This window comes from Canis lupus, chromosome 6, assembly GCF_048164855.1.
Source record: "Canis lupus baileyi chromosome 6, mCanLup2.hap1, whole genome shotgun sequence".
NCBI lineage: Eukaryota > Metazoa > Chordata > Mammalia > Carnivora > Canidae > Canis > Canis lupus.
This window is the reverse complement of record NC_132843.1, coordinates 45,233,105-45,246,245: the sequence shown is the minus strand read 5'-3', so window position 1 is coordinate 45,246,245 and position 13,141 is coordinate 45,233,105. Positions and strand designations below refer to the sequence as shown.

The 13,141-nt window shown below is 45.8% G+C and overlaps 1 protein-coding gene across 2 annotated transcripts in view; it reads left to right on the top strand.

Moving 5' to 3' along the window:
• KIF26B (kinesin family member 26B) overlaps window positions 1–13,141 on the top strand; it is a 442,501-nt gene that overhangs the window by 156,545 nt on the left and 272,815 nt on the right. For both annotated transcript variants that reach the window (XM_072830252.1, XM_072830253.1), the window contains one exon: window positions 7,513–8,049. In XM_072830252.1, coding sequence (XP_072686353.1) covers window positions 7,513–8,049 — 537 coding nt within the window. The remainder of the gene's footprint in view (window positions 1–7,512; window positions 8,050–13,141) is intronic.

Genomic DNA, 13,141 nt, shown 5'->3' with positions numbered 1-13,141 from the left:
ATCATCATCATCATCCAAAAAATCTAAATTGATAAACACAACATCCAGTATTAGATGCTGAGAAATGTGACACTGACACTAATTACTACCTTCACTAAGCGTTTCCCAAGGATCAAGACTGTGTGCCCCACAACATGATGTGCATGACCACGTTTAATCCTTGCTCAATAAAATGGAGATAATTTTCATTTCCCATTTTCACATTTTGGGAGACTGAAGCTTGGATAGGATTTTTTTAAATAGCTCCGAAGCAGTAAAGTGAGGGCCCAAACCTGGCACTCTTGTAACGGAACGTTTCCAAGAGAATCAACAGATGCTGTCCATACATTGAGTCCGAAAATGAGACCCAGGGACTTAAAAAATGTTCCTGATCCTAATGAGGGACACCTCACCTGTTCTTTCAAGTAATCCACAAACTGTCCTTAATCATATTAAGTTCTAATTAAAAAGCTCCCTTTTCTTTTGAAGCAGAAGGGTCTTATCAGCTGCACCACTTTTCTGTGCATTGCCACGAGCAGCCGTGCTAATTGCATCCCGCCGCCTGCAGCCTCACTCGGGGACCACAGTCATTCACCCAGGAGCCAGCCCCGCATCTCCCCACCCTAACGACAGCAGGATTACCTAAGCTGGGCACAGTCACTACATCCCAGGTTAATTTGGTTTCTTATGTAGAACAACTTTGGTCTGACACTTAACATTTCTTCCCACAACGTTTTTTTCCCCCCTTTGGTCTCTCTGAGCTCATTACCTAGCATTCCTTTACATTTATCCGCTAGGACTCGTGTCCACGTGTGATCGTCATTACCAAGCGAAGCGCTGGTGGCTCACAAAGCTAACGAGGAAGGAGGATGACAAGCCTTGTGTTCAGACGGGTGTGGGAGGCCGGAGGGAGGTGTCCCGTTCACGAAGCAGGGGCACCAGCCAGCATCGGAGATTTCAGGGCTGGCTGCTGTCCCTGCTGGGGTGGTGGTTCTGGCTTTCAGGACTCACCCGAGACAAAGTCTAATCATAGCGCTCCCTGTGTGCTTTCTCACACACTTCTGCCTCTTCCCTCTCGCAAGCACTGAATTTTGCAGAACAAGCCTTGCAGCCTCTGCCAAACACAGGGGAGCACTCACTGTCTTCAGCTTGCACAGTGCTCATGAGAACAGCAGGGGGTGGCTCTCTGTCACGAAGGGCACTGAGATGTCATCACTTGTCACAGTCTGATTTGTTCCCTGGCTTCCCTCCAGGATAGTCCAAGTGGCCTGTTGGGGGGCCTGGGGACTCTATGAAGAAAGAAGTAAAGAGCACTGATGTGTAGCTGTGGATCAGTTTGACAAGACAGCTGGGCGAGTAGAGTCTTGCTTGGGAAGGACTGTGGGTCGTCAGGACCTGATGCATGCCCTTGATCTTTCACGTGCCATCAAGAGTGCGTGGAAAGTGAGCTATGCAGGTCAGGTGGCTGATAGGCACCAGGGACCACAGCTTCCCGAGGAAGAGGTTACATCCACTAGTTGGTATTTTGAGTGCATCCTTATATTTCTGATATTTAAATTCTCCCTTCTGCCCATAGCTAATTAAGATGTGGTCAGATTATCTTGCTCTTTCTTTTTCTAAAATTACTGAGGTGAAAAAAACAAAATACCACTGCTTTGAGGGACATCTGAGTCCAAATATTTGCCTGCTGAGCCAGGAATGAGAGTGTTTGTGTCCTTCCTTCAGATGCACCTGAGTTTTGCTAGATTCTGTTGGTTTGCAAACTTTCCGTTTAGCTGTTTCCATTCAAAAAAGAGAATCATTAACATGAGCACCTGCCTTTGGGGATACAATTGCTGTGAAAAACACAGATTCTTAAAAAAGAAAGAACACTGATGAGGAATGTGTCAGGAGGTGGGGACAGGGCGGGAATGCAAACCCTAGCTGGAAAGATTCTAAGGCGTGTGAAGGTGAATCCCATTGATCTTCTGGGACAGAGTCCTACCCGCCATCCCAGGCCTCACCGAGACAGCATTTATGGAGGAAGAAAGTTTTAGGAACAAAGTGGAAGGAAACTGCCTTTGAAGAATGGCTTAAATCTTGATGAGCTTGTCACCAGAGGCCTCTAGAATAATAAACCGGAAGCAAATATCAATAGGAATTTGTATGACACATGCTGGAAGCTTACTCCAGCTGTTGCCTTCCTCCCAGACCCAAAGGCTTTGGAAGAACACAAAGTACTCTTTTGGCTAAAATTACATGGGAAAAACCCAACACCCCTGTCCTTGAAAGTGGCATTAGCATTTATGGCTGAGCAGAGGATGAAATGGGACATTAGTGTGTGGTCTGCTTGAGCAGTGATTCCTGGGTCCCTGCTCTGGCTCCATGGTCTACACTCTCATGAGTAGCCTTACATCATAGGCTAAAAGCCTGCCCCCCACTCTTGGAAAATAAGCATGCCACCTGCTTATTGGGAATACAGCCCTACTGCACCAGGGCTGTCCTGCCCATTGGCGGTACCCTTTTACATAGATTTCCATTGTTTGGGACTGATGAGTTGGCCTGATGGTAAAAAAAAAAAAAAATCCTTTGCAAATTAACATTACTTTTCTGGCAACTCAAGAGATTATGTATTGAGGCAAGGGAATGGAGAATGTAGTCTAATAATTTAAGGAAGAATCTGGTCAAAGGAGGACATCCAGGTTATGGTTGACCCACATTAGGTGTTTTAGCCAGGTAGAACAAATATGGCTGGAAAACTAATAACGTTAGATTTGGAGGGATTTGTTTCATGACAATTCTATAATAGGCGACTAGCTCGCTTAGACAAAATAAACAGAAGATGGACCCAGACCAACTTTGTTATTTTGTTGTTTTTGCCTTGCTTATTTTCATTCATGTATTTGTCCAGCCCCTACTATAGATGTAGTAGGCACTGTTGTAGACACGGGGAAGTGACAGTGTTCTAGACATGGGATGGAAAGAGAATATTTCCTCTCGAGGAGCTCATGGCTAGCAGAGAAATAATTCTACAAATAGAAACCACAGAAGTAAGACCACTCCTAGAATGTAGGTATGGGAAAGCAGGGATAATGGCACCATTGGATCTGCATTTTAGTAAAATTGTTTTTGAGGGAAGCAGGTTTGACATCAAGGCTAAAATCAGGGAGACTGTGGTGATGTGAGAAATGCTAACAGCTTTATTATGGCAGTGGGCATGGAGCAGAGGGATGGGCAAGAGCTTTCAAAAAGTACTATTGACCTTTGGTGGACTGGAGGGGAAAGGAGGAGACAAGGAAAGTTCTAGGTTTCTAGCCTGGGCGCCAGAATGGATAAGGATACTATTTAATCTCTGTTAGTGACTGTTGAAATAAGAATGGATTTAGGGGCAAATAAAATTCATTTTGAATTGTCAATGTGAAGAGTACTTACCTGGGTGATGTTTTCCAGGGTGGTGTGAGATACAAGGCTCAGAATTCAGAAGAAAGACCAACAGGGACAGGGAGAGAGAAATCCCAGTCACCGGGGTATAGATGGCCCTTGAAGCTATGGGTTTGCATGCCATTACCTGGGAAAGAGAGATTTCATCATAATTTGTTAGATTAGTTGGCCAGAAGATTGGGGGAGGATATCAACCTAAAGAGAGTCACTAGTCTCAGAGATGCTTAGGGGACTTAGCAGGACTGCCCTTTTCCCAAAATGCTCCTAGAAGAAGAGCTGTAAAGGGATTGGGAAAGCATCTTAGAGAATTTTCTGTTTTACTTTCTAGCACCTGCCGATGGAGCAGATAAGGTGTCTGACCATGAGCTTCCCTTTTCCCTCACCCTATTTCTAAGGAACATTACCAGATCCCTAAAAGTTTCCTTGAATTCCTCATCATGGCAGATGTGGAGGAAAAATAATTTTACTACTAGTTTTGAGAGGGAAGAATGTTTGGGGCACAGAACACTCAAACTTACAGGTTGAGGTTGAAAATGTTGCCAAAGACCAATAACCCATTTTCATATATAAGTGAAAACTAGGACTTCAAAGATTTTATTTGTTTATTCATGAGAGACACACAGAGAGGCAGAGACACAGGCAGAGGGAGAAGCAGCCTCCCCACAGGGAGCCCGATGTGGGACTTGATCCCAGGACCCCAGGATCATGCCCTGAGCCGAAGGCAGATGCTCAACCACTGAGCCACCCAGGTGTCCCCAAAAACTAGGACTTTAAAGATAGAGATTCAGCTTGTACTGGATTCCCACTGTGCCCATGTGATCATTTCTGGAGGTCCCATAATGAACCAGGACTGGACCCTAGGAACATCCCTGGAGCCCATGAGCAAGGCAGCAAGCCAGACTGTGTGCTTATTTCATTTCTTCCTTGAGTCTAGGTTTCTTATGGTGGCCGCTGGCCTGGAGGATGCTCCCCTTGTCTGGCTCTTGGGACCACCGCGGTCCTTTGTGTGTCTGTGACAGAAGAGGCTGGCACATGTGAGCCATCCATGGTTCTGAAGCCTCCTTTTCTGTCTTCCTGTCGAGGCCTCCCCTCCCCTGAAGCAGCATCGTCTTTATTCCAGCACTCACAGAAAGGAGTGTCTGTTGACCATCCCTCTTTGAAGTTTCGAGTTGTGCTAAAATATTTATAATGTATGGACAAACACTTGAAACAGGTTTTCGTTTCCACAAGCTGCATCTCTTGACTTACTGAGGCCTAGGAACACACAGAGGATTTCAGATCAAGGGCTGCTTAATTTAGGGAATACCTCTGACACCAGCCAGCGATTGCATAGTCATTAGTGAATCAGTGCCAGCTTTCCTCTGGATGAGAGCACAGCAGCTCTTTGCTACTTCCTGGCATCTGTGTCCGTGTTCATGGTAATGCCAGAGAGCCCCACTGCAGGGCTCATAGATGACTTCGTTGGTGCCTTGGGAACCAGGAGGGGAGCGCTGAAGTCCGTGTGTCCTCCCAGTGTGTGTTTATTGGTCCTGACTGGTGGTGTTGGCAAAGGGACATAGGATCCAGAAGAAGACCATCTGGATGGTCTTGGGACCATCCCAAGAAGGTCCTTGGGACTGTGAACTCGCAGAAGACAGGAGTTGTTTTCATGCATCCTTAAGTCCTCAGCCTGGTGCAGGGCTTGGCCAAGTCCTGCCATTTCTGTCTGTGGATGGGTCCCTTTACCCAGCTGCAGATGTCAAGTTAAATTCAGGTTCTCTAAGGATCTAAAATAAACTGTGATGGGTGAATGGGACCAATCTTATCACTGCCTCCTCACTGTGACACTTCTTCCTGATGGTTGAGTTAACACAAATATTCTAAATCAACACTTCATTTGCAGTGTCTTGAAACCAAATAGCTTGCTGCCTTGAAAGCATAAGCCGTGGCCTGTGGATTGACTTTGAATGCCGGTCTCTGATTTCTTACACTGTCTCCAATTATGTAGTAGAATGTGGGAATAAATAAATGACCTTTGAAACAATTAAAGGATAAGGTACGGTGTGGTCATTAAAATCACATTTTGGGGGCGCCTGGGTGGCTCAGTAGTTGAGCATTTGCCTTCGGCTCAGGTCGTGATCCTGGGGCCCCAGGGATGGAGTCCTGCAATGGGCTCCCTGCAGGGAGCCTGCTTCTTCCTTTGCCTATGTCTCTGCCTCTGTCTGTGTGTTTCTCATGAATAGATAAATAAAATCTTTTTTAAAAAATCACATTTTCAAATGACATTTATCAATAAGGGAAAGTTCTCATGTAATATGAAAAAGCAAGAAACTGTAACTTGGCACATATGGAGGCGCAAATAAATTTATTTTGAATAAATGAACATTTTCTAGATGGATAAGGTGGAAACTTTATAGGTCTGTGCGAAAAATATGAGTCCGTTGATGAATATGACTCTTTGGATCTGGAAATCATGGACTAGTGGTGGAGAAGTCTGGGTGCAGTCCAAGCTTTTAACTCTTTTGGAGCTCAGTTTCCTTATCTGAAAACCAAAGTGACAGTCTGCTTGAGCTTGGTCCCTGAGGGGCCCGTCTGCCAGTTTGGGTCCCACATGCTCTGAGTTGTGACAGGACTCTGAACAAAGCAGCTGTCATCGAGAAGGATGCCACAAGGCAGGTCTCATATGGTTCGCATCGCTTTGTTGACCACACTTGATCGACCTTGACCTCCTATTATTTCCCATAATTTTATATGACTGTCTTGAGTTTCTGCCTCCTGAGCCACTCCTTGCTGCTGCTGCTGTGTAAAGAGACCTCTTGATTAATTAATCAATTAATCAGTGCATGCTGAGGAGCTATTCAGGGTAGTTAAACACGGAAAACAAAATGCTACAGCCGGTAGTCAAGATGGATCATAATTAAGAACAGCCCTCCCACCGCTGATCTTCCTGCCCACCCTGGCTGCCCCATGCTGCCTCTTTCACCCACAGTTCATCAAACCCTCTTCAGTCCTGAGGAGCTTCCACCCCATAAAAGGGTGAATGACTTATTCTGACAATAAGTTTCAGAAGGGCAGATTTTCTTCTAATGTCCTAGAGGAAAACAAGCCTAGAGATGAACCTCACCAATCATTGCAAAAATGTTGGATCTCAGAAGTTTGATCCAGCCCCTAAGATGGCATATGGCTCTGTCCGTATATGTAGGACCACTCTCTTCTCTCAATTTCTCCACAACCAGCGTCATGGAGCTAGAAGGACCTTACAATAAGGAGCAGCCATGGCCTTGTGTGACAGATGAGGGGCTCAGTGAGGCTAAGGAGCTCATCCAGGGTCACACAGCTAATTAGTAGCAGAACTGGAACTAGAACCTGAATGATCTGATAACTGGTTAACACTCGTGGTGCTTAGTTCTCTGTGAAGTCCTATTTTCCTATAAAAATCACATAAATGAAAGAAATCATCCTCATTAAATAAGTTTCTGATATCTTTTAGATAAGGATTTCTAAGGGCACCTGAGTGGCTCAGTGGTTGAACATCTGCCTTTGGCTCATGTCGTGATCTGGGTCCTGAGATCGAGTCCCACATCGGGCTCCCCACAGGGAGCCTGCTTCTCCCTCTAGGTCTCTGCCTTTCTGTCTGTGTCTCTCATGAATAAATAAATAAAACCTAAAAAACCAAGAATCTCCATCAATTATCAGTGTCTCATGGGTCACAGGGAACCAGAGGACCACATGCACTGGTCAGAATGACCGCATTTGCCCCTTCTGCCTGCACAGACATTTGTGTCTCCTTTGCGAATACCTTGGGGAGATACAGCCATGGTGGTAGTTCTTTAGTGGATACAAGAAGACTCTGGAATGTTCGTATTGGATGATCCTGGTGCGGGGGATGCTTAGAAATCTTTTTTAAAGATTATTCCTTCATGTCTCCCCCATAATAATCTTACGTTCATCGAATGCACTTGTCTGCTAGAGGCTGTACTGACCGCCTGGCTGCTCATTTCTGTGGGATGTCTAGCAGACAAACACTCGGTACATCCAGGGGTTAACTCATAAGCCAGACACCTGAATTGCACTTACCAGCCTTGAGTTATAGGTTCTCCTATTTTTTTTTTCTTTTGCTTGTGTGTTCTCTAGGACCCTGCTGTCTCGGCTGTGATTCATGACAAGCTCCAGGTCCCCAACACCATTCGGAAAGCATGGAATGACAAGGACAACCGCTGTGATATTTGTGCCACACACCTGAACCAGCTGAAGCAGGAGGCCATCCAGATGGTGTTAACCTTGGAACAGGCAGCTGGCAGCGAGCATTACGATGGCTCCCCTGGCTCACCCCCACCACTCTCCAACATCCCCGCCTTGGTGGGGTCCCGGCATGTGGGTGGGCTCCAGCAGCCCAGGGATTGGGCCTTTGTGCCTGCCTCCTATGCCTCCTCCAACTATACAGCTTTTGTCACCAACAAGCATAGCAGCAAACCCAACAGCCTTGGGGTTAGCAGTGGGGCAGAGAAGAAGAGTGGGTCCCCAACCCACCAGGCCAAGGTCAGCCTCCAGATGGCCACCAGTCCCAGCAATGGGAACATCCTCAACTCGGTGGCCATCCAGGCTCACCAGTACTTGGACGGCACCTGGTCCCTGTCGAGAACCAACGGTGTCACCCTGTACCCGTACCAGGTAAGTAGCCTCTGGACAAGTTAGATTAAGTTTGGTTGGAGTCTAAACAGAGACATGGGCAGCACTTCCTGCCTTGGCTCTTTTCTTTTGAGGAACTCCCCAATCCAGAGCCTGATGTTTCCATGTGGCCCCACTGGCCATTCCTAAATAAAGGTAAAATATCCAAAGGGCTGATGATCTACAGTAGCACTCTGCTTCCACTGCTCAGTCCTTCTAAAAGAAGTGTGGACCCCCTTCCTAATCTCTCCTGCCCTGAGGACCTTAACCCTTTTCTATTTGCAACTCACTTTAAATATGGTTGGAATGAGGTTGCCAAAAGTGTCTTCTAAAGAAATAAGAGAGCAGGTCCTAAATCTTCCAAGGAATCAAAAAACAATGGTCTTAATTTTTCTTGGGTGAATGTTCCATTAGATGAGAGTTAGGTTTAACAAATGTGTCTATGTCCCCTGCATCAGTCACGTGGGAAGCAGCAGAAAGCATTGACAGTTGCTGTGGAATAGAGGTGGCCATGGTCATAGAGTGTATCAGAGAGGCTAACTGGTATAACAAATGATCTCAGGGTATTTTTTACTCATGGCCCTGCTGTATTGGGTGTTTGGTGCATGGCCTTCCACTTGCCTCCAAGTCACCTTGGGGCATGGAATCTGCCACCAGATCTCACACAAGCAGCCAAGAAATGAGGGAAGAGAGAGATTGTGGAGAACCTTATAGGGGGGCCCATCCTGGAAGGGGCATAGGTAACTTCCTTCCACGTTCCAGTGGTGAGAGTCTAGGCATTTGACCTCAGCTTCATGCAGGGGAGGCTGGAAAAGTCAATCTGTCCATGTGTCCAGAAGAAAAAGGAAGCAAGTTCAGTGAACACAGCATAGTTTTCATTACATGGGCAAAGATATGGGGAAACATAAAATGAATTAAGTGTGGCTGATCTACTTCCTACTGACTTTTTCTTGAGTGTAGATGGCTTCCCTGATATCTGGAAGGAAAGTGGAGAGCATGGATCCTTATCTGAAGAAGTTAGCATTCTTGGATTGCCCAGCTTCCATTTACTGGGTGCTTTGGAGTTTACAAAATAATAGTGTGCATCTTTTTATTTCATCTCCCAGTAGGCCTGTGAGCAGGCAGGACAGATGTTAGATCTTCCTCTTATAGATGGAGAAATCAAAGGACTTGTGCCACACAGTGGGTGACAGAGCCAGGGCCCCTGCTCCCTCCCACAGCTGCTTCAGTCCTGACCACCGTACCCCGGAGCCATCTGCTATCAACATCTTTCCCAGATCCGGCTCCTTTCAGGCACAGCACACCAAAGAAAACCATTGCTATATTGACCTACAGGGGCTTACCTGCCATTTTACTTTTGGCTGGAATGTTCTGGTTCGTGAACATAAATCTGATGACCAGCCAGTGGCACCCTGGACAGGGCTTTGTAGTCTCATGCTTGAGTGTAACCATCCAGGGCCTGAACACAATTGCCTGTTTCCCTTGCTGAATCACATGCCTTTTCTGTTTGAGATTTTGAATATATTATTTTGAAAACTATAAGAAGTATTATGTTTACTGTAAAATAACACACAAAATATACAAAAAAGTATAAATAAGACTTTAAAAACCAACATCACTCGGAAATAGACTATGGAGCAGTCGGGTGTATGTCCTCTGGTATTTTATACGAACACAATTTATGAAATTGTGATGAGGTTTAATCCTGTCATCTGCTTTTCGCCTAATATACTGGGTACATTTTCCCCATGCCATTATATATGTTTCTAAAATATGACCCTCAATGGTAGCCTAATGCACCATTATATAAATATGATCCATTATAGGAGTATGGCCTAATTTATATAACCAAGCACCAATTACTAGAGTTTAGGTTTTCACTACTATAAATAAAATGCTCCAGTGCACATTCTTCTACCCGGGTCGCATTTTCAACACATCCTGGGTTGTGCGAGCCACATACTCATGTTACACAGACAACTCATGTTTCGCCTTCCTGGGCCCCAAAGCACTTGTAACATATATCAGGTGCTAGTTGGACGACTCAGCTGCTATACAGCACTAATGAGCAGGGACAGAAGGACTTGGAACTGGTGTTTTTGTATAGAATAGTCGAAGTGTTAGCAAAGTTTGTTTGGGCAAGGGGGGTGGCATGGAGTGTGGGGAAGGTGCTGCTTAAGAGCAATTTGAAGGATGATGGGTGCATCTCTTTTTTTTGTGTTGTGATTCTTTCTGCTCTTCCTCGTCTTTGATGAGAAGAAGGTCCTGTACAATAACAAATGTTTAGGAAGCTCTAACCAAGTGCCAGACACTCTGCTGGGTGGCCGGGGCCTCCTGCCTTGGGCTGGAGAGGCAGCTTCAGGTCCTGTGGCCCCGGGGATGAGGCAGGTGAACCACTCAGTATCAGCCAGTGAGGTGAATGCAGAGGTGGTGAGAGATGCCCAGCTTGCTCTGAGAGCACACAGAAGGGCTTTCAGTCCAGCCTCTGGGCAAGCGGGGGTGGATGTGGTCTAAAGATGATTCACCCAAGCCACGGACTTGAGATTTTCCTGGGTAAATTTGATTCCTCCTCTCCAGCTCCAGAACAGACTAATTCATGCCTTTCCCCCTGATTGATAAAGGGATCAAAGGGAATATGTCTGGGATAAAGAAATTTGGTGCCCGGCTGTGGATCAGCATCCCTGTGTTGTGACTGTGTCATCCTGATGCCCTGGGCTGGGTGATCTGGGTCTGGCCAGACTGAATGTCTCCCGTTATGGACATCTCCCTGCAATAAATATTCCGCAGCTCACAGTCTAGCCAGCTCAGCAGAGATGGTTGATTGCACTGAAAGCTGACCTCACTTTTGCTGCCCACCCACACTTCTACTTTTCTCCTCACCAAGCAGATAGTCCTTTGGACTAGTGCCAGAGCTGTTCCCTGGGCAGAGAAGCATCTAGGATCCAGGCTTTGTTGCTGCTGGGAGTTCTGCTCCACACCCAAAGACCTGGGGCCTGCGGAAACAAGGCAGGAAGAGGACGCTGTCCTTCTACCATTTCAGCGCAGGGAGGATGACAGAGATGAGGACAGGCTTTCCAACACTGACAGGATCAAACCTTCACAGAGGTCAGACAGAGGTCCCTCATATTCCTCAAGCCCTCTGTTATCTATAATCGTCAAAAAACAATCTTCAATTGTCTTTCACAGAAGGGCTTGTGGACAGTTAACACAATCCATATACATATGTGGGAAGGAGAAAATGCTCCAGAACCTTCCTTGGGCCACACAGGTTCAGACTTAGAAAAGACATGGCTGAGTTAGTTCCTGGTAGTCAACCACAGATTAACTTCATCATTTTGCATGGCAGCTGCTTTTGCCTGATTTCTATTCATTATCGTAAATAACTGCAGGAAAGACATATAACACTCAGAATCAATAGAATGTTCAGATTCCAATCCAGAATCGTGGAATCCAGTTCTATAGACCGGTTGCTGTCTTTTGTATCACGGTGGGAGATTCGGAGACTGTCTCACCAGGGGTTAAGTCGATGACTCCAACACTTGTTGAACTTCAGTCTAGGGGTGCATGAGTGGTTCAGCGGTTGAGCGTCTGCCTTCGACTCAGGGCCTGATCCCAGGGTCTGAGATCGAGTCCCACATCAGGCTCCTGGAGAGAGCCTGCTTCTCCCTCTGCCTATATCCCTGCCTCTCTCTCTCTCTCTCTCTGTCTCTCTCTGTGTCTCTCATGAATGAATAAATAAAATCTTTTAAAAAAATAAACAAAAAACTTCAGTTTAGTAGCTTGACATCTTATTTCCTCACCAATGGAACCTTGTAAGGTTGTTGGATGACAGAATTAAGAAAAATATGAAAATAATTTATAAACTATAAGGCAGGGATACCAGTATTAATGATCTCTTCTAATCTCCTCCTTTGCCAAAAGAGAAGCCCGAGGCTAAAAGATATGAAATTCTTTGTTCAGAGTTTGAACTCTTTTGCTAGATTACAGACTCCTTGAGAACACAGATGCCTTTTATGCTTATGTCCCTCACAGCAGCTAACATGTGCAAAGTGGCTGCTCCTTAGAGAAAATGTCAGTCTCAGGGGAACATGATAAAGGTGTTTATCATGACTAGCCCTAGGTTCAGGAAACAATTCTGGGCCAAAAGACCTATCCAGACCCCAAGATTTTTGGTGGAAACCACTAGTGAATTGGCACCAAGCAAATCTCTAACCAGAAGTATCTTCATGATTCTCAATAAATTCTTAGATGCAGCGCAAAGAATCCAGGTGGCATTTGATGCCACACTCAACGTAGGTGCATTTGAAGGGCTAGAAGAACTTTATTTCACAGTGTTTCGATAAGGTGAACATGTCAAGCAAATTTAAGATGATGTTAGATTAATACAGAAGTAATAAATCCATAGCGGGATTTATCATTAACAGGACGAAGTATTCGGCCTGTATTCCTTAAGTTAAAGGAAAATGCCTTTGGTAAAAATCTTCCTGCTTTCTCAAAAAAGCATCAGTTGGAATCAACGTCAGACAATGGTAGACTGAACTCTGGCTGAAGTCCGTGTGGGATTATCTCTATTATATCTCTAGAAATCAGTTGTGCCCTGTAAGCACAGGCATTATTGGAGTCTACGTTTTAGGTCATGGGCAAGAGGACTGCAACAGTGGCATCAGTCTGGAATCGAGTCAAGGTCAGCTAAGCGGTAAGACCTCCACAGTACCTCTGCTTGCTCTTCAGAGGGTAGAATCTTTGGGAAGATGTGATGCTGACCCTTTTTTTCCCCCTTTTCCTTGCATTTTTTTTTTTAAGATTTTATTTATTTGTTTGAGAGAGAGAGAGAGAGAGAACACGAGCAGGGGGAGGGGCTGAGGGAAAAGCAGACTCCCCTCTGAGCAGGGAGCCCCACACAGGGCTCGATCCCAGGACCCAGGGACCATGACCTGAGCCAAAGGCAGATGCTTCACCGACTGAGCCACCCAGGCGCCCCGGTGCTGGCCCTTTTTATGGAGGACTTCCAAGTGCCACTGCAAGAGGAAGGCAAGATTCTGCTCGCTAACGTCTCAGGACTCGGAGGCTTTGTTTAGGATGCATGCATGGAAAC